General features: G+C 44.7%; 2 protein-coding genes across 3 annotated transcripts in view; one reads left to right on the top strand and one right to left on the bottom strand.

The window, feature by feature from the left end:
* The window catches only part of tbc1d31 (TBC1 domain family, member 31), a 31,111-nt gene extending 22,041 nt beyond the window's left edge, over positions 1-9,070 (bottom strand). The window contains exons 1-10 of one of the 2 annotated variants that reach the window (XM_036935664.1): positions 9,048-9,070; positions 8,694-8,835; positions 6,365-6,511; positions 6,157-6,272; positions 5,765-5,943; positions 5,436-5,587; positions 5,114-5,273; positions 4,656-4,856; positions 4,333-4,494; positions 3,802-3,881 (exon numbers count right to left, since the gene is read on the bottom strand). In XM_036935664.1, coding sequence (XP_036791559.1) covers positions 3,802-3,881; positions 4,333-4,494; positions 4,656-4,856; positions 5,114-5,273; positions 5,436-5,587; positions 5,765-5,943; positions 6,157-6,272; positions 6,365-6,511; positions 8,694-8,806 — 1,310 coding nt within the window. In that variant the 5' untranslated portion in view covers positions 8,807-8,835; positions 9,048-9,070. The remainder of the gene's footprint in view (positions 1-3,801; positions 3,882-4,332; positions 4,495-4,655; positions 4,857-5,113; positions 5,274-5,435; positions 5,588-5,764; positions 5,944-6,156; positions 6,273-6,364; positions 6,512-8,693; positions 8,836-9,047) is intronic. The other variant, XM_036935658.1, reaches the window with a different exon arrangement.
* A 470-nt stretch (positions 9,071-9,540) lies between these two features.
* derl1 (derlin 1) lies at positions 9,541-24,413 on the top strand. The gene is made up of 7 exons (XM_036935651.1): positions 9,541-9,929; positions 11,719-11,830; positions 14,104-14,168; positions 16,247-16,273; positions 22,521-22,669; positions 22,781-22,891; positions 23,132-24,413. Exons 1-7 carry the CDS (start codon positions 9,777-9,779, stop codon positions 23,295-23,297), a joined length of 783 nt encoding a protein of 260 aa, XP_036791546.1. The 5' UTR covers positions 9,541-9,776; the 3' UTR covers positions 23,298-24,413.
* Positions 24,414-25,686: the final 1,273 nt, after the last annotated feature.

Below are 25,686 nucleotides of genomic sequence, written 5' to 3'. Positions count from 1 at the left end.
AGCACAGTTTACTCTAGTGTCTAAAGGAGCACCGTTTACTCTAGTGTCTAACGGAGCACCGTTTACTGTGGTGTCTAAAGGAGCACCGTTTACTGTAGTGTCTAAAGGAGCACCATTTACCGTAGTGTATAAAGGAGCACCGTTTACTGTAGTGCCTAAAGGAGCACCGTTTACTGTAGTGCCTAAAGGAGCACCGTTTACTGTAGTGTCTAAAGGAGCACCGTTTACTGTAGTGTCTAAAGGAGCACCGTTTGCTGTGGTGTCTAAAGGAGCACCGTTTACTGTGGTGTCTAAAGGAGCACCGTTTACTGTGGTGTCTAAAGGAGCACCATTTACTGTGGTGTCTAAAGGAGCACTGTTTACTGTGGTGTCTAAAGGAGCACCGTTTACTGTGGTGTCTAAAGGAGCACCGTTTACTGTGGTGTCTAAGGGAGCACCGTTTACTGTGGTGTCTAAAGGAGCACCGTTTACTGTGGTGTCTAAAGGAGCACCGTTTACTGTAGTGTCTAAAGGAGCACCGTTTACTGTCGTGTCTAAAGGAGCACCGTTTACTGTCGTGTCTAAAGGAGCACCGTTTACTGCCGTGTCTAAAGGAGCACCGTTTACTGTAGTGTCTAAAGGATCACCGTTTACTGTCGTGTCTAAAGGAGCACCGTTTACTCTAGTGTCTAACGGAGCACCGTTTACTGTGGTGTCTGAAGGAGCACCGTTTACTGTAGTGTCTAAAGGAGCACCATTTACCGTAGTGTATAAAGGAGCACCGTTTACTCTAGTGTCTAACGGAGCACCGTTTACTGTGGTGTCTGAAGGAGCACCGTTTACTGTAGTGTCTAAAGGAGCACCGTTTACTGTAGTGCCTAAAGGAGCACCGTTTACTGTAGTGTATAACGGAGCACCGTTTACTGTAGTGTCTAAAGGAGCACCGTTTACTGTAGTGTCTAAAGGAGCACCGTTTACTGTAGTGTCTAAAGGAGCACCGTTTACTGTAGTGTCTAAAGGAGCACCATTTACTGTAGTGTATAAAGGAGCACCGTTTACTCTAGTGTCTAACGGAGCACCGTTTACTGTAGTGTATAACGGAGCACCGTTTACTGTGGTGTCTAAAGGAGCACCGTTTACTGTAGTGTCTAAAGGAGCACCATTTACCGTAGTGTATAAAGGAGCACCGTTTACTCTAGTGTCTAACGGAGCACCGTTTACTCTAGTGTCTAAAGGAGCACCGTTTACTCTAGTGTCTAAAGGAGCACCGTTTACTCTAGTGTCTAAAGGAGCACCGTTTACTCTAGTGTCTAAAGGAGCACCGTTTACTCTAGTGTCTAACGGAGCACCGTTTACTGTGGTGTCTAAAGGAGCACCGTTTACTGTAGTGTCTAAAGGAGCACCATTTACCGTAGTGTATAAAGGAGCACCGTTTACTGTAGTGCCTAAAGGAGCACCGTTTACTGTAGTGCCTAAAGGAGCACCGTTTACTGTAGTGTCTAAAGGAGCACCGTTTACTGTAGTGTCTAAAGGAGCACCGTTTACTGTGGTGTCTAAAGGAGCACCGTTTACTGTGGTGTCTAAAGGAGCACCGTTTACTGTGGTGTCTAAAGGAGCACCATTTACTGTGGTGTCTAAAGGAGCACTGTTTACTGTGGTGTCTAAAGGAGCACCGTTTACTGTGGTGTCTAAAGGAGCACCGTTTACTGTGGTGTCTAAAGGAGCACCGTTTACTGTGGTGTCTAAAGGAGCACCGTTTACTGTCGTGTCTAAGGTAGCACCGTTTACTGTGGTGTCTAAAGGAGCACTGTTTACTGTGGTGTCTAAAGGAGCACCGTTTACTGTGGTGTCTAAAGGAGCACCGTTTACTGTGGTGTCTAAGGGAGCACCGTTTACTGTGGTGTCTAAAGGAGCACCGTTTACTGTGGTGTCTAAAGGAGCACCGTTTACTGTCGTGTCTAAGGTAGCACCGTTTACTGTGGTGTCTAAAGGAGCACTGTTTACTGTGGTGTCTAAAGGAGCACCGTTTACTGTGGTGTCTAAAGGAGCACCGTTTACTGTGGTGTCTAAGGGAGCACCGTTTACTGTGGTGTCTAAAGGAGCACCGTTTACTGTGGTGTCTAAAGGAGCACCGTTTACTGTAGTGTCTAAAGGAGCACCGTTTACTGTCGTGTCTAAAGGAGCACCGTTTACTGTCGTGTCTAAAGGAGCACCGTTTACTGCCGTGTCTAAAGGAGCACCGTTTACTGTAGTGTCTAAAGGATCACCGTTTACTGTCGTGTCTAAAGGAGCACCGTTTACTCTAGTGTCTAACGGAGCACCGTTTACTGTGGTGTCTGAAGGAGCACCGTTTACTGTAGTGTCTAAAGGAGCACCATTTACCGTAGTGTATAAAGGAGCACCGTTTACTGTAGTGTCTAAAGGAGCACCGTTTACTGTAGTGTATAACGGAGCACCGTTTACTGTAGTGTATAACGGAGCACCGTTTACTGTAGTGTCTAACGGAGCACCGTTTACTGTGGTGTCTAAAGGAGCACCGTTTACTGTAGTGTCTAAAGGAGCACCATTTACCGTAGTGTATAAAGGAGCACCGTTTACTCTAGTGTCTAACGGAGCACCGTTTACTCTAGTGTCTAAAGGAGCACCGTTTACTCTAGTGTCTAAAGGAGCACCGTTTACTCTAGTGTCTAAAGGAGCACCGTTTACTCTAGTGTCTAAAGGAGCACCATTTACCGTAGTGTATAAAGGAGCACCGTTTACTGTAGTGCCTAAATGAGCACCGTTTACTGTAGTGCCTAAAGGAGCACCGTTTACTGTAGTGTCTAAAGGAGCACCGTTTACTGTAGTGTCTAAAGGAGCACCATTTACTGTGGTGTCTAAAGGAGCACTGTTTACTGTGGTGTCTAAAGGAGCACCGTTTACTGTGGTGTCTAAAGGAGCACAGTTTACTGTGGTGTCTAAAGGAGCACCGTTTACTGTGGTGTCTAAAGGAGCACCGTTTACTGTGGTGTCTAAGGGAGCACCGTTTACTGTGGTGTCTAAAGGAGCACTGTTTACTGTGGTGTCTAAAGGAGCACCGTTTACTGTAGTGTCTAAAGGAGCACCGTTTACTGTCGTGTCTAAAGGAGCACTGTTTACTGTCGTGTCTAAAGGAGCACCGTTTACTGTCGTGTCTAAAGGAGCACCGTTTACTGTAGTGTCTAAAGGAGCACCGTTTACTGTCGTGTCTAAAGGAGCACCGTTTACTCTAGTGTCTAACGGAGCACCGTTTACTGTGGTGTCTAAAGGAGCACTGTTTACTGTAGTGTCTAAAGGAGCACCATTTACCGTAGTGTATAAAGGAGCACCATTTACTGTAGTGTCTAAAGGAGCACCATTTACTGTAGTGCCTAAAGGAGCACCGTTTACTGTAGTGTATAACGGAGCACCGTTTACTGTAGTGTCTAACGGAGCACCGTTTACTGTGGTGTCTAAAGGAGCACCGTTTACTCTAGTGTCTAAAGGAGCACCGTTTACTCTAGTGTCTAAAGGAGCACCGTTTACTCTAGTGTCTAAAGGAGCACCGTTTACTCTAGTGTCTAACGGAGCACCGTTTACTGTGGTGTCTAAAGGAGCACCGTTTACTGTAGTGTCTAAAGGAGCACCGTTTACTGTAGTGTCTAACGGAGCACCGTTTACTCTAGTGTCTAAAGGAGCACCGTTTACTCTAGTGTCTAAAGGAGCACCGTTTACTCTAGTGTCTAAGGAGCACATTTGTATGTTGCTGCCCCTCGTTAAAACTGTGACACCTTGGCACCTGATTCCTGATTTGTAGTTAGTTACCTGTATTTAGCTGGATATTCTCCAAATGCCTTCAGTAACGTCACAAGTCTCTTCTTGTTTAGACCGTCAGGCAGTTCATTCTGAAAAAGAAAAGCCACAAATCAGTTGAATGCCTCACTTGATTCAAAAGAACATCATTCAAAATGTGGGATGAGGAAAACCAATGGTAAAATCATCAGACAGCTTGGCTCCAGACCAGAGAAGTAAATAAGGTCATGCTATTATACGGTCACTATGAGATTATACCACAAGTATCTCTATGCTTCTGTCTGCCATGTGTTTCTGCATGCTCTACAGGTGTAGGCTCTTAATTTGAGGCAGTTTTCTACAGAGGGAAAATAATCCTGGAGCAACAGGAAATGTGAATTATAATATTGATTATAATTAATGGACATTTTTTTGTAGGGGTCAAAATCAGAAATTTTCAAGGGGAAATTACAAACTTCAGAAGCTTTTTAAAACCTTGAATACAAGTTTTAATTTCCTGTTGTGCAACAAAAGAGTGATCCAATGAATATCCTACATCTGTACCTCTTTATCCTCTGTCATGGGGACAGCTGGAGGCCTCAGGACTTTGGTCTTGACCCGTCGACCAGAGTTTTTGGCCGGCCGCTGGACCCCTTCTGACTTCACCTTCATTGTCAGAGCGGAACACTCTCCACCAGACACCACTTTGACCAGGGACGGAGGAGGCTAGGAGAGGATGACGAGTGGCTCAGGGGAAGGCAGAAACATGACTGATGTGTGCTAATGTAAAAACTACACAGATGAAACGAAGCTGCCTGGGTCATTTAGTCAAATTCAAGGACACGTGTCAGATGAACGGCCTTTCTAATCACTCTGATGATTGCTACCTTGTTGTAGTCCTGGGTCAGACACTGAACACTGTAGATGTTTAGGCTGCCGTTGTCCATTATCGTGACAATATGGCGTCCGTTGGGACTGACGGTGGCTGAGGTGATGGCGTCATCATGGGATCCGATGTTGAAGAGCAGCTTGCAGGTCTGGATGTTGATGAAACGCATCACACCATCCTGACTCAGCACCCCAAGAGTCTGAAGAACAAAAACTAAATGTTTTCTCATTTTCCAGCCACCGAGACAAATAAAACATGTTCTCCAAAATACCTCAGTATCAGATAGCATTGGCTGTACATTGGCTGTACATTGGCTGTACATTGGCTGTGCATTGGCTGTGCATTGGCTGTGCATTGGCTGCTTTTTTTGGCAAGGGTTCACTTGAAAAAGAGATGTAAAACTCAACGTGACTTCCTTGGTTAAAGGATGAATGAATAGAATGAATGAATACATACCTGGCTGGCCCCACCATCGAAGCTGTCTGGTAGGAACTCCAGCTGTCTGACAGTGCGGACCTTGGGAGGCATCTGGACCACTCTAAGCAGCTGCCTGGTGTCCAGACACCACAGATGGAGAAGGTTGGATCTGCCCCCTGCAGCCAGAATCTTCCCATCACTGTCAAGAGAACACAGATGGTTTTAGGAGGACATCACTGGTACTGAACATCTGCTTTGTTGTTCAGGGCTTATCTGTAATAGTCATAGCCCCACAGACAGACACACTTTTGTATATTAGACTTCCACTTCCACTCAACCGTTTAAAAACACACACACACACCGTGTGACAGCAAATGCCTTGTAGTGTATCCTGGGTCCCTCATCAGGAACAGGCAGCTGGTATTTGCAGAACAACGTGTCACTCTCCCAGGCAAAGATGGAGTCATCGTTGAAACAGCTGAGGATGGTGTTCCCCAGAGGAAGAAAGAACACCTAGAAAAAAATAACACACAGAGTTAAAATGAATTGTCACAAATTCAGATAACTTGTTTAGAGTTCTACAAAATGTAAAATATAAAAAGGCACTGTGTGAATTTTGCCATTATGTATTCATTGTACTGTCAAATCTGAAATGAAATGATTCAGTTCTGTAAATGTGAATGATCTAACCCTCTGTATGCCGACAGATTGGCGGACATTGAGTTTCCTCTTCCTCTGGAAGGTGTCCAGGTCCCAGAGCTGAGCCGTGTCAGCTGATGTACTGATGGCGTAGCGGCCAGAGCCATGGACCGACACGGAGGATACCGCCCCCTCGTGACCCCGCATCCAGCTCACCAGCTGCTTCGTATCTGACGGAATCAAACAATCAATCAGATTTTGGTTCCAATTGGCAAACACACAGCAAAAACTCCATTATCTGATGGAATCATTGGTCTTTCAACATACTGGAAGTTTGGGTATACAGGCCAATACACCACAGAAGATGACTTTACCCTCCTCAATCAGCTAATCAGTTCCTAACCTTTTGGAAAACAATTAAGCAGCAATGTAAGGAGTCATACCTTTGTCAAAGCACTTGATGGAGTAGTCTGCAAGAGCAACCAAGAATTCTGTTGTTCTGCGCAAGTTGAAGGCCAAGGCAGTGCATGCTTGACCGGTTTTCTGAACAAGTCTAAACCTGGAGAGAGACAGAACAGTTATGAGCACGGCCTGCACCAGTAAGAGTATTGCAATGCCATATTGTGGTGTTGACAGTGTGACATACTGCACCTGTTTCTGGTGATGTCTAAGACATAAATATTCCCATGGTGATCTCCAGCCAGGAAAGAGTCCCCTGTAGTGTCGAAGGTGACATGAAGGAAGCGGACTGTTTTGGACTGGTAGGCAGCTGCACTGCGAATCACTGTGACCATGATACTGTTAAAGCAAAAACTGTTATTCTGGTCTACATACAAGATGCACGTCTAGCTGTCAGACAAGAATGCAAAGCACAGCTTCTATTCAAGATATGCAGAAACAGACAATAACGTCCCCCTCTCGTTTACGATCAACAACACTCAACAGCCAGGCTTCACTAATCACAAGGTGATGGAGACTCAACAAGTGAGTTATGAGCTAACGTTATCCTTTGAAACGACCTACCCAGTATTACTTGGTGTTGGTTTTCGATGCCATACTTTTCCCTCCTCCTTGTTTCCAATGTCGGTCGTTTGCATTTTTTTTTTTGATGAGCAGAATTGGGGATATGATACGTTTGGATCTAGCTAGCTAGCGAGTTAGCAGTGGTAACTAATTCACTGTTGATTAGCTAGCCTGAATACCAGCCTATCCTCTGGCGGTCTGTACAGCGCGAAATTTGAAATAACACGTTATTGCTGGTCTCCAATCGCAAGAAGAGCCTTCACTCGCATATTATCGAGCAATTATCGCGCAAAATTATTTATTGAGAACAAAACTCAAATGAAAGCCATAATTATAAATCTGTCTTCAGTTAGAAAGTTGTCAGCGGTTATCTTGTCGCTTCTTGAATGACGTCACGAATGGGATGTAAACAGCAGCAGGAATTGTGGTTACTGGAGTTCTCTATGATCAAATAGGTTAAATTGGAGGATTGGAGGTTTGAAACCCTCTGTGTAGATGTACCACAGTTACAAACGAATACATGTGATTGTTCTATAGTCATTACTGCTAATTATAAGGGGGTGCATAACATAGCCATAGACCATGGAGGTGGACAAGGACCAATGCCGTGCCAAGTTTTGGTTTAGAAAAAAGTATGATAGGTGGACACTTTCCCAAGGTGATCACAATACAATACAATATCAAATGTATCTAGCTAGCTACAGTATTTGACACCTGTCTTATTTTCCTGCACTCCTAGCGTTGCTTTCAATTGTATTTGGACAAAATATCTTAAAGGATCATATTATTAAACAGACTTTCCAAACGTGGGTCTGTTGTAGACCCACTTCCTCTCTGCTGATCTCGTGTCAAAATATAGGTCCTGCACTTGCACGATATGTGGAGAAAAAAATGAATAACTTGTGGGGGACTTTTATTTTGACATTAAGTAAGCAGAGAGGAAGTGGGTCTACAACATACCCACGTTTGGTAAGTGTGTTTAATAATAGGATCCTTTAGATATTTTGTCTCAAATTCCCCAGCCATAATGACCAACCGTCCTGCCCAACGCACAGTAGGTTCAAATGCAATTGTATTTAACTTCTGGCTTCCCACGGAAAGTTTTTGTGCAACCCATTACAATTGAAAGCAATGCTACTGTATGTAAATACTACACCCGTGTTGATAAAATCACCTACCTTAACCCCTACCTTAACTACACAAACAGAAATATCAATGCAACATGTAAAGTGTTGGGCCCAAGTTTCACGAGCTGAAATAAATGATCCACAAAATGTTCCATATGAACAAAAAGCTTATTTCTCTCAAATGTTGTGCATAAATTATTTTACATCCCTGTTAGTGAGCATTTATTCTTTGCCAATGTAATCCATCCACTTAACAGCTGTGGTGGAGACAGTAAAAGGCCACTCTAAAATGTGCAGTTTTGCCCCACAATTGGCATGCTGACTGCAGGAATGTCCATCAGAGCTGTTGCCCGAGAATTTAATGTTCATTTCTCTACAATAAGCCGCCGCCAACGTTTTAGAGAATTTGGCAGTACGTCCAACCGGCCACACAACCGCAGTCCGCGTGTAAACACGCCAGCCCAAGACCTCTATATTCGTCTTCTTCACCTACGGGATCGTCTGAGACCAGCCACTCGGACAGCTGATGAAACTGTGGGTTTGCACAACCAAAGAATTTCTGCATAAACTGTCAGAAATCGTCTCAGGGAAGCTCATCTGTGTGATCATCGTCCTCACCAGGGTCTTGTCCAGTGGAGGCTGCTGAGGGGAGAATGGCTCATAATAATGGCTGGAACGGAGCAAATAGAATGGGAACCATGTGTTTGATGTATTTGATACCATTCCACCTATTCCGCTCCAGCCATTACCACGAGCCCGTTCGCCACAATTAAGGTGCCACCAACTTCCTGTGGTCTTGACCTGACTGCAGTCAGTAGGCAAATGCTTACCTTCGATGGATGAATCCCGGTTTCAACTGTACTGGACAGATGGCAGAGAGCGTGTATGACGTCGTGTGGGCGAGCGGTTTGCCGATGTCAACGTTGTGAACAGAGTGCCCCATGGTGGGGTTATGGTACGGTCAGGCATTAGCTACGGACAACAAACACAATTGCATTTTATCAATGGCAATTTGAATGAACAGAGATGCCATAACAAGATCCTGAGGCCCATTATCGTGCCATTCATCCACCGACATCACCTCATGTTTCAGCATGATAATGCACGGCCCCATGTCACAAGGATCTGTACACCATTCCTGGAAGATGAAAATGTCCCAGTTTTTCCATGGCCTGCATACTCACCAGACATGTCAACCATTGAGCATGTGTGGGATGCGCTGGATCGACGTGTACAACAGTGTGTTCCAGTTCACGCCAATATCCAGCAATTTCGCACAGCCATTGAAGAGGAGTGGGAAAACATTCCACAGGCCACAAGCAACAGCCTAGTCAACTCTATGCAAAGGAAATGTGTCACACTGCATGAGGCAAATGGTGGTGTCATCAGATACTGATCGGTTTTCTGATCCACGCCCCTACCTTTTTTTTTAAAGGTATCTTTGACCAACAGATGCATATCTGTATTTCCAGTCATGTGAAATCCATAGATTAGGGCCTAATGAATTTATTTAAATTGACTGATTTCCGTATATGAACTGAAACTCAGTGCAATCTTAGAAATTGTTGCATGTTGTGTTTATATTTTTGTTCAGTGTAAATCATAAAAAATGTCAGCTTCAATGGGGTAACGTCAGAGTTGTGACGTCCGAAGGATCCCAGATAGCAAGGACTGCTGTGCAAATTTGACAGGAAGTGAGCAGTTCAAGAGCTAGTCGCGAGAAGATTGAGGTATAATAAGAAGCCACGTCATGAAAACTTGACTGAGGAACCAAACCTTCGTGAATAATTGTTGTCATCGAAAGGGAATTATAACACAAGGGGTATCGTCAGTCGCCACAGGACTTTGGGACTGTTCGTTTGCCTTTAGGCAATTCGTTGACTGTGTTCGTTTTGGCAAGATCGTATGGAAAGATGTCAGATATCGGGGACTGGTTCAAAACAATCCCGTTCATCACCCGGTACTGGTTTGCTGGGTCGATTGCGGTTCCCTTGATAGGTAAACTGGGACTAATCAGTCCCATGTACCTCGTCTTATGGCCAGAGAACTTCTTTCACAAATTTCAGGTAAGTTATGGGCAGTGGGGTTGTTTTTGTGTGCTACAATTTGCTGTGTTGCTATGATAGCCTAGCATCAAGGCTAGCAGGCCTTGGATTGTACGAGGGGTGTGAATTCAGTCCAATCACAAAACGAACAGGTTGGACTTCCGGGATGCATGAAGACGCTAGTTCAGTGATAGGATAGCAGCATTTTCAATAGAAATGAACTACATGATTATTTAGAAAGGTTTGGTGAATATCTCACAAATATTTGATATTCCTGGATTTGTTATAGGTTTGGTTGAGTGAGGTTTGACCAAAAATAATGTCAATGCAATTCCAACAGGTGGTGCTATCACATCCACCTTTGGACATCCTCATCATAACTGGCACCTCCCACATTACGTACAGTAGTCGTCATGACTCTCAAGCAAGGGTTTCATCATAGTCTTCTGACCGGTGGCGTCACAACGTGACACTCGACCCTTCTTTTGTTACTGGACCCCATCTCTATGAAGTGGGTTCACACACACACACACACACGCACACAGAGTGGTGTAAAGTTTTCAAGTAAAAATGCTTGAAAGTACCACAATTATTATTACATTTTTTTAGGTATCTGGACTTTACTTCACTATTTATATTTTTGACAACTTTTAGTTTTACTTCACTACATTCCTAAAGAAAATCATGTACTTTTTACTCCATACATTTTCCCTGACACCCAAAAGTACTTGTTATATTTTCAAATGCTTAGCAGGACAGGAAAGTGGGCCAATTCACTCACTTATCAAGAGATCATCCCTACTGCCTCTGATCTGGCGGACTCACTAAACACACATGTTTAGTTTGTAAGCGATGTCTGCGTGTTGTAGTGTGCCTTGGGCTATCCTTAAAAACATATTAAAAAAAATATTCAAAACATCTTGTTTTCTTTAATATAAGATCTTTTAATTTATTAATACTTTTACTTTTGAAACTTAATTATATTTAAAACCAAATACTTTTACTCAAGTAGTATTTTTTTGGGGTGACTTTTACTTGAGTCATTTTCTATTAAGGTATCTTTTTTATTTTTTACTCAAGTATGATAATTGGGTTATTTCCCACCACGAACACATACAGGGTGGACAGTATCGGTTCTCAGGCCTGACAGCTCAGCTGACTACTGGTTGTTATCTGAAGGCAGAGTAGGTTTCCATTGGCGAGGCCACAGCTGGCACACCTGTGCTGGGCAGTCTGGGCTGTTGTTCCATTGGGGTTTTTGTGTAAACCAGTGCAGTGCCCCAACCCGGTCAGATTGCCCAGGGTGTATGTTTTAGGGTTCTCACGATACCAGTATTGCAATACTTGGAAGTATCGTGGCCACAAAACATGAAGCAGACTTCATTTGTTGAGAAATAAAAACATTCTAAAGTTTTAAACACACAGCCTTCTGTTGTCAACAGTCACATTAGTCTTTTTCTCCCAACTAGGCTTATATCATAGACCGTTACATACAGGCAGGCTTTAAAGAACCATAGAGTTTAGTCTGCTTTGGGTTTTCCTGGTATCACAATATGTGTATGGTATCCTGAATACCCTCGTGTGTTTACATCAACCAGTGAATGTGACAGTTGAGTTCACATTTTGTCACTGTGATCTGGTGCCCCATTACATCACATGAGAATAAAGTGTTTAGCTGTGGAGGGCCTGCCAAGCTCCCCCCCACACCAGTTACTGCCCCCCCCCCCCCACACACACACACTACCAGTTACTGCCCTGACCTACCTAAATGCTAACCGACTCTATGATATCTCTCTTTCTCTCTCTACAGGTATGGAGACCAATCACCTCCACCCTATACTTCCCTGTGGGCCCTGGAACAGGCTTCCTCTACCTAGTCAATCTTTATTTCCTCTACCAGTACTCTACCAGGCTGGAGACAGGTGGGTTCACATAGTACTCTACCAGGCTGGAGACAGGTGGGTTCACATAGTACTCTACCAGGCTGGAGACAGGTGGGTTCACATAGTACTCTACCAGGCTGGAGACAGGTGGGTTCACACAGTACTCTACCAGGCTGGAGACAGGTGGGTTCACACAGTACTCTACCGCGCTGGAGACAGGTGGGTTCACACCAGGTCACAGAGGCTGGAGACAGGTGGGTTCATGCCAGGTCACAGAAGGTGGGTTCACAACAGGTCACAGGTGGGTTCACGCCAGGTCACAGAGGCTGGAGAAAGGTGGGTTCATGCCAGGTCACAGAAGGTGGGTTCACAACAGGTCACAGGCTAGCTAGGCTGACAGTCTGCCAGCTCTCATTTGCAGTTAGGTCTGAGGGTAAATAATACACGTTGAGCCTGTCCTGTGGAAGAGGCCCTGCCATCAGGCACCATAATACACATTGAGCCTGTCCTGTGGAAGAGGCCCTGCCATCAGGCACCATAATACACGTTGAGCCTGTCCTGTGGAAGAGGCCTGTCCTGTGGAAGAGGCCTGTCCTGTGGAAGAGGCCTGTCCTGTGGAAGAGGCCTGTCCTGTGGAAGAGGCCTGTCCTGTGGAAGAGGCCTGTCCTGTGGAAGAGGCCTGTCCTGTGGAAGAGGCCTGTCCTGTGGAAGAGGCCCCTCCATCAGGCACCAAACTATGAGCAGCCCAATAGGCATCACTTTTTTTTATATAGACAAGCATGTTGTATGTTTATGGGCTAGATGGAGGTGAAAGGTACGAGAGAGCAGGCTTAAAGAGCAGTGGGCTGGACTGGAACCCATGCTGACAGCGGTACATGGTAGATGAGCTCCAGAGGAAGCAGTGGGCTGGACTGGAACCCATGCTGACAGCGGTACATGGTAGATGTGCTCCAGAGGAAGCAGTGGGCTGGACTGGAACCCATGCTGACAGCGGTACATGGTAGATGTGCTCCAGAGGAAGCAGTGGGCTGGACTGGAACCCATGCTCACAGCAGTACATGGTAGATGTGCTCCAGAGGAAGCAGTGGGCTGGACTGGAACCCATGCTGACAGCGGTACATGGTAGATGTGCTCCAGAGGAAGCAGTGTGCTGGACTGGAACCCATGCTGACAGCGGTACATGGTAGATGTGCTCCAGAGGAAGCAGTGGGCTGGACTGGAACCCATGCTGACAGCAGTACATGGTAGATGAGCTCCAGAGGAAGCAGTGGGCTGGACTGGAACCCATGCTGACAGCAGTACATGGTAGATGTGCTCCAGAGGAGGCAGTGGGCTGGACTGGAACCCATGCTGACAGCAGTACATGGTAGATGTGCTCCAGAGGAAGCAGTGGGCTGGACTGGAACCCATGCTGACAGTGGTACATGGTAGATGTGCTCCAGAGGAAGCAGTGGGCTGGACTGGAACCCATGCTGACAGCGGTACATGGTAGATGCGCTCCAGAGGAAGCGGGTTAGACAGCTAGACCATCCCAGGCCTCACCGATCACTTCTTATCGTTAGTCAGGCTCCATTATACATCTGATCTGTTACACAACACTACGACGGTAGGAGGTAGCAGACCATGTCGTTCACTACTCACAGAGATTTTTTTTTTTTAATCTTGTGATCATGGTGGGGTTAGGCAATTAGAATATTATTAAAGAATTGTGGTGTAAGGTCTGTATGTACAGTATTTAAAAAAAAAAATGTGATGACACCTATTGCCTGCCGCTCAAATAAATCTCTCTCAATTTCATTTCAAAGGGGATTTATTGGCATGGGAAACATGTTTACGTTGCCACAGCACGTGAAATAAACAAACAAGTGTTTCTCTCATATCTCCTCTCTATCCTCTCTCCCCCCCTGTCCTCTCCCTCTCATATCTCCTCTCTCTCCCTCTCTCATATCCTCTCTCTCCCTCTCTCATATCTCCTCTCTCCCCCTCTGTCCTCTCCCTCTCATATCTCCTCTCTCTCCCTCTCATATCTCCTCTCTCTTCCTCTCATATCTCCTCTCTCTCCCTCTCTATCCTCTCTCCCTCTATCCTCTCCCTCTCATATCTCCTCTCACTCCCCCTCTATCTCCTCTCACTCCCCCTCTATCCTCTCTCCCTCTCATATCTCCTCTCTCTCCCTCTCATATCTCCTCTCTCTCCCTCTCATATCTCCTCTCACTCCCCCTCTGTCCTCTCTCCCTCTCATATCTCCTCTCTCTCCCTCTCCCTCTTATATCTCCTCTCTCTATCTCTTCTCTCTTATACATCTCTTCCAGGGGCGTTTGATGGGCGTCCGGCTGACTTTGTGTTCATGCTGCTCTTCAACTGGCTCTGCATCGTTGTATCCTTTACCTGCTTATCAATATGATGCCTTCATCTGTTATGCAGCTGACAACATTATCAGTCCTAGTAAATCAATTAGCCATTTACCTTATCATCTCTGTCTGAAAACCTCTTCATACATTTAACTCATCATCTCTGTCTGAAAACCTCTTCATACATTTAACTCATCGTCTCTGTCTGAAAACCTCTTCATACATTTAACTCATCGTCTCTGTCTGAAAACCTCTTCATACATTTAACTCATCGTCTCTGTCTGAAAACCTCTTCATACATTTAACTCATCGTCTCTGTCCTAAAACCTCTTCATACATTTAACTTATCGTCTCTGTCCTAAAACCTCTTCATACATTACCTTATCGTCTCTGTCCTAAAACCTCTTCATACATTTAACTCATCGTCTCTGTCTGAACCTCTTCATACATTTAACTCATCGTCTCTGTCTGAAAACCTCTTCATACATGTAACTTATCGTCTCTGTCCTAAAACCTCTTCATACATTTAACTTATCGTCTCTGTCCTAAAACCTCTTCATACATTTAACTCATCGTCTCTGTCTGAAAACCTCTTCATACATTTAACTCATCGTCTCTGTCTGAAAACCTCTTCATACATTTAACTCATCGTCTCTGTCTGAAAACCTCTTCATACATTTAACTCATCGTCTCTGTCCTAAAACCTCTTCATACATTACCTTATCGTCTCTGTCCTAAAACCTCTTCATACATTTAACTCATCGTCTCTGTCTGAACCTCTTCATACATTTAACTCATCGTCTCTGTCTGAAAACCTCTTCATACATGTAACTTATCGTCTCTGTCCTAAAACCTCTTCATACATTTAACTTATCGTCTCTGTCCTAAAACCTCTTCATACATTTAACTCATCGTCTCTGTCCTAAAACCTCTTCATACATTTAACTCATCGTCTCTGTCTGAAAACCTCTTCATACATGTAACTCATCGTCTCTGTCTGAAAACCTCTTCATACATGTAACTTATCGTCTCCGTCTGAAAACCTTCAAAACAGAAACTTTTCAGGAATTGGAACATACCATTTATTTTGAATAAATGTTTTGTGTCCTTGAGTCATGAAATGTTCAGAGAACATTGAGGGGAGTTCATTTAAAGCGGTAATATAAAAAAATATATATTTGCACAATTGGAGTTACAAGGTTTTCATCAGACAGCGACGTTATGCTGTTTTGTCCATTGTTAAAGGTAGGCTAATAGTTTTTCATGTTTTTTGCCATGATTTCACATTGTTTTTGCCTCTCCTGAGTCCAGGCCTTGTTATAGTATGTATTATTAGAGCCGCCCCCTGCCTGTTAAGCTGCCAAGCAACAGTTCAGCCCCTTTCCAGTGGCCTAGCTATAATCTGTTTCTCTGGACAGCCAAACCAGTCTCTGTTTCTCTGGACAGCCAAACCAGTCTCTGTTTCTCTGGACAGCCAAACCTCCTGCCTGCTAGTGGCCTAGCTACAGTCTGTACAGCCATGTGGTTAAAGCAGGTCATATGGATGGACAACACTACTCACGTGAAAGATCTGGTTGAAATACAGCCTCTGTCTTTCTGCCCATGCTGCCTCAGTTACTGTGTTGTGGTTCCAGAACCTCAGTACAGCTGGAATGGATCATTAAGCTCCTCTATGCTCCATGACAGAACAGACACAATAGTTCTGTTGTCAAGTCATCTGTTCCACTGCTTTTCCTTTTGGGTAACTAGAAGGGAAATGAAGGCCGGGGTAACTAGAAGGGAAATGAAATTCAGGGGAAATGAAGGTCAGGGTAACTAGAAGGGAAATGAAGGTCAGGGTAACTAGAAGGGAAATGAAGGTCAGGGTAACTAGAGGTCAGGGTAACTAGAAGGGAAATGAAGGTCAGGGTAACTAGAGGTCAGGGTAACTAGAAGGGAAATGAAGGTCAGGGTAACTAGAGGTCAGGGTAACTAAAGGGAAATGAAGGTCAGGGTAACTAGAAGGGAAATGAAGGTCAGGGTATGTGGCCTGTTTATATACAACTAGACAAATGGAGTTTGATTCAACATGTGAATGCAGGTTTCCTTGACATTGCTTGTGTAGATAACCGGCTTAATGATGGACATGCAGGTAGGTTCCTTCTATTCTCTCTCTGTCCTTTAGAAGAATTAAGACCTGTTGCCTTTTTCATTTACCAAGACACAACCCACAACCCTGCATTAATTAAAGGCTGTCAGCCCATCCCTACGGCACCTGTCAAGGATAGGCAAGGTTTTATTAGCTATATATATATATATATATATGTGTGTGTGTGTATGGAAAATCCACTCAAACTATCTTTTGGTATTATTTTCCATTAGTCCATTGTTGATACAGTCCCAATATGTTTTGCATGTCAGCAATCACATGTTCAAGATAATGGACTTTCTAGAAGCAAAGTGTCACTGGCCACAGCATCATGTTCAAGATAATGGACTTTCTAGAAGCAAAGTGTCACTGGCCACAGCATCATGTTCAAGATAATGGACTTTCTAGAAGCAAAGTGTCACTGGCCACAGCATCATGATGATGCAAAACAACTTGACTGCTGACACGCAAAACACATTGGGACTGAATCAATAGAGGACTTTTGGACCAATACCAACACATACTGTAGTCTGAGTGGATTGTCCCTTTAATCTGTAGAACACCATGTAAACTAGGTTCATTGAGAAGGTCAGATGATCAGACTGGTCCAGTTTATCACGATGGGGAGTTACTGTAGGATGATCAGACTGGTCCAGTTTATTACGATGGGGAGTTACGGTTGGATGATCAGACTGGTCCAGTTTATCACGATGGGGAGTTACGGTTGGATGATCAGACTGGTCCAGTTTATCACGATAGGGAGTTACGGTTGGATGATCAGACTGGTCCAGTTTATTACGATGGGGAGTTACGGTTGGATGATCAGACTGGTCCAGTTTATCACGATGGGGAGTTACGGTTGGATGATCAGACTGGTCCAGTTTATCACAATGGGGAGTTACGGTTGGATGATCAGACTGGTCCAGTTTATCACAATGGGGAGTTACGGTTGGATGATCAGACTGGTCCAGTTTATCACGATGGGGAGTTACGGTTGGATGATCAGACTGGTCCAGTTTATCACGATAGGGAGTTACGGTTGGATGATCAGACTAGTCCAGTTTATTACGATGGGGAGTTACGGTTGGATGATCAGACTGGTCCAGTATATCACGATGGGGAGTTACGGTCGGTCGGATGATCAGACTGGTCCAGTTTATTACGATGGGGAGTTACTGTAGGATGATCAGACTGGTCCAGTTTATTACGATGGGGAGTTACTGTAGGATGATCAGACTGGTTCAGTTTATGACGATGAGGAGTTACTGTAGGATGATCAGACTGGTCTAGTCTGCTGTATCTTGTTTCACAGAGCCAATCGGGCTGTGTCATCCGATTCCCTTTATTGTGCAGTCTGGTCAAAAGTAGTGCACTAAATAGGGAATAGGGTGCCATTTGGGACACTACCTCAGACAGCTCTAAGTCATCAGTCTCTGACAGCTAAGAGGCTAGTCGTCCCGCCTCAGTGCTACTGACCATAAATCTACCAGAGGTCATCACAACCACTGTCATCTAGTGTAAACAAACTGGACACTTCCGTGGTCACCATGGCAATAAAAACTATGACATCTACAGCTTCAGTGCTGCTGTGTCGCTGCAGCCTCTTGGCCAGTTGGTTTGTAAAAGAGGATGTATCTATAACCTACATTATTAGATAAAGCTAATATAATGAGTTTTTGGTCCCCTCTTCTTATGAAATTTGAGAACTACTATTACCTCTACCTACATATACATATTACCTCGATTAACCGGTGCCCCCACACATTGACTCTGTACCGGTACCCCCTGTATATAGCCTCCACATTGACTCTGTACCGGTACCCCCTGTATATAGCCTCCACATTGACTCTGTACCGGTACCCCCTGTATATAGCCTCCACATTGACTCTGTACCGGTACCCCCTGTATATAGCCTCCGCATTGACTCTGTACCGGTACCCCCTGTATATAGCCTCCACATTGACTCTGTAACAGCCTGTATATAACCTCCACATTGACTCTGTACCGGCACCCCCTGTATATAGCCTCCACATTGACTCTGTACCGGTACCCCCTGTATATAGCCTCCACATTGACTCTGTACCGGTACCCCCTGTATATAGCCTCCACATTGACTCTGTACCGTAACACCATGTATATAGCCTCCATATTGACTCTGTACTGGTACCCCCTGTATATAGCCTCCACATTGACTCTGTACCGGTACCCCCTGTATATAGCCTCCACATTGACTCTGGATCATTGTCTTGTTGGAAGACAAATCTCCGTCCCAGTCTCAGGTCTTTTGCAGACTCCATCAGGTTTTCTTCCAGAATGGTCCTGTATTTGGCTCCATCCATCTTCCCATCAATTTTAACCATCTTCCCTGTCCCTGCTGAAGAAAAGCGGGCCCAAACCATGATGCTGCCACCACCATGTTTGACAGTGGGGATGGTGTGTTCAGCTGTGTTGCTTTTACGCCAAACATACCGTTTTGCATTGTTGCCAAAAAGTTAAATTTTGGTTTCATCTGACCAGAGCACCTTCTTCCACATGTTTGGTGTGTCTCCCAGGTGGCTTGTGGCAAACTTTAAACAACACTTTTTATGGATATCTTTAAGAAATGGCTTTCTTCTTGCCACTCTTCCATAAAGGCCAGATTTGTGCAATATACGACTGATTGTTGTCCTATGGACAGAGTCTCCCACCTCAGCTGTAGATCTCTGCAGTTCATCCAGAGTGATCATGGGCCTCTTGGCTGCATCTCTGATCAGTCTTCTCCTTGTATGAGCTGAAAGTTTAGAGGGACTGAAAGTTTACATTGACTCTGTACCGTAACACCCTGTATATAGCCTCCACATTGACTCTGTACCGGTACCCCCTGTATATAGCCTCCACATTGACTCTGTACCGGTACCCCCTGTATATAGCCTCCACATTGACTCTGTACCGGTACCCCCTGTATATAGCCTCCACATTGACTCTGTACCGGTACCCCCTGTATATAGCCTCCACATTGACTCTGTACCGGTACCCCCTGTATATAGCCTCCGCATTGACTCTGTACCGGTACCCCCTGTATATAGCCTCCACATTGACTCTGTAACAGCCTGTATATAACCTCCACATTGACTCTGTACCGGCACCCCCTGTATATAGCCTCCACATTGACTCTGTACCGGTACCCCCTGTATATAGCCTCCACATTGACTCTGTACCGGTACCCCCTGTATATAGCCTCCACATTGACTCTGTACCGTAACACCATGTATATAGCCTCCATATTGACTCTGTACTGGTACCCCCTGTATATAGCCTCCACATTGACTCTGTACCGGTACCCCCTGTATATAGCCTCCACATTGACTCTGGATCATTGTCTTGTTGGAAGACAAATCTCCGTCCCAGTCTCAGGTCTTTTGCAGACTCCATCAGGTTTTCTTCCAGAATGGTCCTGTATTTGGCTCCATCCATCTTCCCATCAATTTTAACCATCTTCCCTGTCCCTGCTGAAGAAAAGCGGGCCCAAACCATGATGCTGCCACCACCATGTTTGACAGTGGGGATGGTGTGTTCAGCTGTGTTGCTTTTACGCCAAACATACCGTTTTGCATTGTTGCCAAAAAGTTAAATTTTGGTTTCATCTGACCAGAGCACCTTCTTCCACATGTTTGGTGTGTCTCCCAGGTGGCTTGTGGCAAACTTTAAACAACACTTTTTATGGATATCTTTAAGAAATGGCTTTCTTCTTGCCACTCTTCCATAAAGGCCAGATTTGTGCAATATACGACTGATTGTTGTCCTATGGACAGAGTCTCCCACCTCAGCTGTAGATCTCTGCAGTTCATCCAGAGTGATCATGGGCCTCTTGGCTGCATCTCTGATCAGTCTTCTCCTTGTATGAGCTGAAAGTTTAGAGGGACTGAAAGTTTACATTGACTCTGTACCGTAACACCCTGTATATAGCCTGCACATTGACTCTGTACCGGTACCCCCTGTATATAGTCTCCACATTGACTCTGTACCGGTACCCCCTGTATATAGCCTCCACATTGACTCTGTACCGGTACCCCCTGTATATAGCCTCCACATTGACTCTGTACCGGTACCCCCTGTATATAGCCTCCACATTGACTCTGTACCGGTACCCCCTGTATATAGCCTCCACATTGACTCTGTACCGGTACCCCCTGTATATAGTCTCCACATTGACTCTGTACCGGTACCCCCTGTATATAGCCTCCACATTGACTCTGTACCGGTACCCCCTGTATATAACCTCCACATTGACTCTGTACCGGTACCCCCTGTATATAACCTCCACATTGACTCTGTACCGGTACCCCCTGTATATAGCCTCCCCATTGACTCTGTACCGGTACCCCCTGTATATAGTCTCCACATTGACTCTGTACCGGTACCCCCTGTATATAGTCTCCACATTGACTCTGTACCGGTACCCCCTGTATATAGTCTCCACATTGACTCTGTACCGGTACCCCCTGTATATAGCCTCCACATTGACTCTGTACCGGTACCCCCTGTATATAGTCTCCACATTGACTCTGTACCGGTACCCCCTGTATATAGTCTCCACATTGACTCTGTACCGGTACCCCCTGTATATAGCCTCCACATTGACTCTGGATCATTGTCTTGTTGGAAGACAAATCTCCGTCCCAGTCTCAGGTCTTTTGCAGACTCCATCAGGTTTTCTTCCAGAATGGTCCTGTATTTGGCTCCATCCATCTTCCCATCAATTTTAACCATCTTCCCTGTCCCTGCTGAAGAAAAGCGGGCCCAAACCATGATGCTGCCACCACCATGTTTGACAGTGGGGATGGTGTGTTCAGCTGTGTTGCTTTTACGCCAAACATACCGTTTTGCATTGTTGCCAAAAAGTTAAATTTTGGTTTCATCTGACCAGAGCACCTTCTTCCACATGTTTGGTGTGTCTCCCAGGTGGCTTGTGGCAAACTTTAAACAACACTTTTTATGGATATCTTTAAGAAATGGCTTTCTTCTTGCCACTCTTCCATAAAGGCCAGATTTGTGCAATATACGACTGATTGTTGTCCTATGGACAGAGTCTCCCACCTCAGCTGTAGATCTCTGCAGTTCATCCAGAGTGATCATGGGCCTCTTGGCTGCATCTCTGATCAGTCTTCTCCTTGTATGAGCTGAAAGTTTAGAGGGACTGAAAGTTTACATTGACTCTGTACCGTAACACCCTGTATATAGCCTGCACATTGACTCTGTACCGGTACCCCCTGTATATAGTCTCCACATTGACTCTGTACCGGTACCCCCTGTATATAGCCTCCACATTGACTCTGTACCGGTACCCCCTGTATATAGCCTCCACATTGACTCTGTACCGGTACCCCCTGTATATAGCCTCCACATTGACTCTGTACCGGTACCCCCTGTATATAGCCTCCACATTGACTCTGTACCGGTACCCCCTGTATATAGTCTCCACATTGACTCTGTACCGGTACCCCCTGTATATAGCCTCCACATTGACTCTGTACCGGTACCCCCTGTATATAACCTCCACATTGACTCTGTACCGGTACCCCCTGTATATAACCTCCACATTGACTCTGTACCGGTACCCCCTGTATATAGCCTCCCCATTGACTCTGTACCGGTACCCCCTGTATATAGTCTCCACATTGACTCTGTACCGGTACCCCCTGTATATAGCCTCCACATTGACTCTGTACCGGTACCCCCTGTATATAGTCTCCACATTGACTCTGTACCGGTACCCCCTGTATATAGTCTCCACATTGACTCTGTACCGGTACCCCCTGTATATAGTCTCCACATTGACTCTGTACCGGTACCCCCTGTATATAGTCTCCACATTGACTCTGTACCGGTACCCCCTGTATATAACCTCGTTATTTTACTGCTGCTCTATAATTATGTTACTTTTATCTATTTTTTTTAACTGCATTGTTGGTTGTTGTATTCAGCATTTCACTGTAAGGTCTACTACACCTGTTGTATTCAGCATTTCACTGTAAGGTCTACTACACCTGTTGTATTCAGCATTTCACTGTAAGGTCTACTACACCTGTTGTATTCAGCATTTCACTGTAAGGTCTACTACACCTGTTGTATTCAGCATTTCACTGTAAGGTCTACTACACCTGTTGTATTCAGCATTTCACTGTAAGGTCTACTACACCTGTTGTATTCAGCGCATGTGACAAATACATTTAGACTTTTAAAAATATGCAAATGATGCTGTGTTTTCCAGCTCCTGATGATCCCGTTGATAATGTCCGTCCTGTACGTGTGGGCTCAGCTGAACAGAGAAACCATAGTCTCCTTCTGGTTTGGGACACGCTTTAAAGCATGTTACCTACCCTGGGTCATCCTTGGATTCAACTACATTATTGGGGGCTCGTAAGTAGTTCCATTACTTAATCAACATGTTATAACTACAATTTATGTATAACAGAAATGTCTAAGCCATTAGTAAAATCCTCAATGTCTTGGTGGTTCTCATCTCTCCAGTGTTGTCAATGAACTGATTGGGAACCTGGTGGGCCATCTCTACTTCTTCCTGATGTTTAAATACCCCATGGACCTGGGAGGCAGGTCCTTCCTGTCAACACCTGACTTCCTGTGAGTTCCTCTGCTTCTCTGCCTGTCTAGTGTCCCAGTCATGTTGCTTTAATCCTGAAGCAACATGACAGGTAGAAGTGACACGATTCCATATACTACAGAGATGTGTAATGCATGTCTGTTCTACACAAGTATATTTCTACATGAACATTCCTGCTGAACACAGCCCTGTTGTCCTCATTCTACATTTCAGAGATGCATGTCTGTGTTAATACAGTGTGCTTTCTTCTGTCTCTACAGGTACCGCTTCCTGCCCAACAGACGAGGGGGCGTGTCTGGGTTTGGAGCGCCACCCAGCAGGAGACCTGCAGCTCCTGAGGCCGGTGGTGGTGGTGGAGGAGGTGGTGGAGGAGGTATGGGAGGACGTCATGCCTGGGGAGCTGGCTTCCGTCTAGGGGACGACTGAGGAGATTGTCCTACCGAGTAGCAGGACAAAGACTCTTGTCTCCACTCCTCAAGACTACCGCCGATGCCCAAATTATACAGAAGAAAGCAGATTGTTTTTGTATCCAACTCCCCTTCCTTTGAACTGTTCAGAAAAGAGATGTCTCAGCTGTGGATATGATCAGCATGTTATTCTTTCAGTGCTCTCTTTTACACAAGATGCCATATCTGATTACACTGTAATTACAGGGCTCCTCCTAACCAGTGTGTTGCCGCAGCCAGCCTTTTCAGAGCGTGGGTTTGGCCATTTAGAAAAGCATTGTTCTGGGAGAGAACAGCCGAAGCACTAAGGACTGAATTCTCTTTGCTCCTTAAATAGAACACGGGGCAACAGCAACACTCACGCTGGCTGTGTAGATAGAGGCTCATATATAATAACACAAAACAATATTTCTTGTTTACCCCCCCCCCCCCGGGTCAACGCGGTTGTATGATCACACCGCCACACTGAATGTCTGTCTGTTTTGAATGGGGGAGTAGGGTCGAAGTTGTGGGGGATTGAAAAATGTCATCTTCAACGTAGTATAATGATACAACAATGCAGTTTGTATTTTGAGATAAAAGCCTACAGTTCGTGCTCCGACTGTCCCAGTAGATGTTTTGGATCCATATCAAACTGCAGTGTCATGGTTCTGTTTCTTCTCCTTTGATTTAGCTCTGCAACATGGTAATTAAATGAAACTGCAAGATTTGATGAATACCCCCAGTTGGTGTGAAATGGGTATCAACTGTTTTCACACTGAGTGATTTGCTTGTTGCCAACTTGATTTCCATTCAGAAGATGAACCAGGCTAAATAGCAGCACTCTTGTCTTGAGGATGAATATTTAGTTATTCACCAGGGTCAATTCAAGTTAACTGAAATTACAATTTGATTTTACAATGGAATTGACCCCGACACACATGTACAGTGACCCTTGACCTTATACCAGAGGATGTCTTTCAGTTGAGTATCTTATGATTGTGTTTTTTCTGTCTGGGTCTGCTTCTCTAACTTTTGTACAATGCCATTTTGTACTTGAGTAAACAGAACGTAACAAATTCAGTTTTTGTTGCATAAAAAAAAATCTTTGAACGTTGTTCTGAAGTAAATCAAATCCTGTGCATGTCTGTGGACCGAAACATTGTTAAAGGACACAGGAAGGGGGGGAAATGCAGAATAAGGCAGCCCATATACACTGAGAACACAACACTGTGACAGACTGACCAGGTGAAAGCTATGATCCTTTGTTATTCACTTGAATCAGTGTAGATAAAGGGGAGACCGGCTGGAGGAGGATTGTGGGTGAATGGTCAAGACGCAAAATGTAAGCGCCTTTGAACGGGGTACGCTCTGGTTTGTGACAAGAATTGCAACGTTGCTGGGTTTTTCCACACACAAGTTTCCCGTGTGTATCAAGAATGATCCAGCCAACTTGACTGCGGGAAGCTTTGGAGTCAACGTGGATCAGCATCCCTGTGAAACTCTTTCAACACCTTGTAGTCCATGCTCTGAAGAGTTGAGGCTGTTCTGAGGGCAAAAGGGGATGCAATTCAATATTTGGTCTACCCAGTGTGCATTTCCCCTAGAGTTGATTGACATGTCCGCTTAATCTAATCAGCATAACACCAAAATCAGTCTGTTTTTGTTTTTGCATGGGCCAGTCCTCAATCCAGCACATCTACTGTGGAAGGTGGCAGAGCTGCAGCTGTGTTTGTCAGACCAGGAGACATCCTAAAAATCGTTTCTCACAAATATCTTTAGTGTCCAAAAGGTTTGGGCTACAAACTAATACGACCAGTCTATGGAAAGATGACTCACAAACACAATGGTGTTCTCCATTTTGCTCTACGACCACAAGTGTCACGGTACCAGACTGGAAAGGTTCCACAGTCAAATTCAACCTTTTTCCCCCCCCTGAGCTTACTTACATCTCCCAGAAATAGACCAGACACTTCAAAACATACTTCCTTTTGATGAGTATTTTATAAGACATACAGGGGTCCCCAAATAACTAAATGATCCTCAGCATGACCATCTAAAAAACATACTTCCTTTTGATGAGTATTTTATAAGACATACAGGGGTCCCCAAATAACTAAATGATCCTCAGCATGACCATCTAAAAAACATACTTCCTTTTGATGAGTATTTTATAAGACATACAGGGGTCCCCAAATAACTAAATGATCCTCAGCATGACCATCTAAAAAACATACTTCCTTTTGATGAGTATTTTATAATACATACAGGGGTCCTCAAATAACTAAATGATCCTCAGCATGACCATCTAAAAAACATACTTCCTTTTGATGAGTATTTTATAAGACATACAGGGGTCCCCAAATAACTAAATGATCCTCAGCATGACC

The sequence above is a fragment of the Oncorhynchus mykiss genome, chromosome 2 (assembly GCF_013265735.2).
Source record: "Oncorhynchus mykiss isolate Arlee chromosome 2, USDA_OmykA_1.1, whole genome shotgun sequence".
NCBI lineage: Eukaryota > Metazoa > Chordata > Actinopteri > Salmoniformes > Salmonidae > Oncorhynchus > Oncorhynchus mykiss.
The sequence above is the reverse complement of the archived record's forward strand: the minus strand, read 5'-3'. Positions and strand labels throughout refer to the sequence as shown.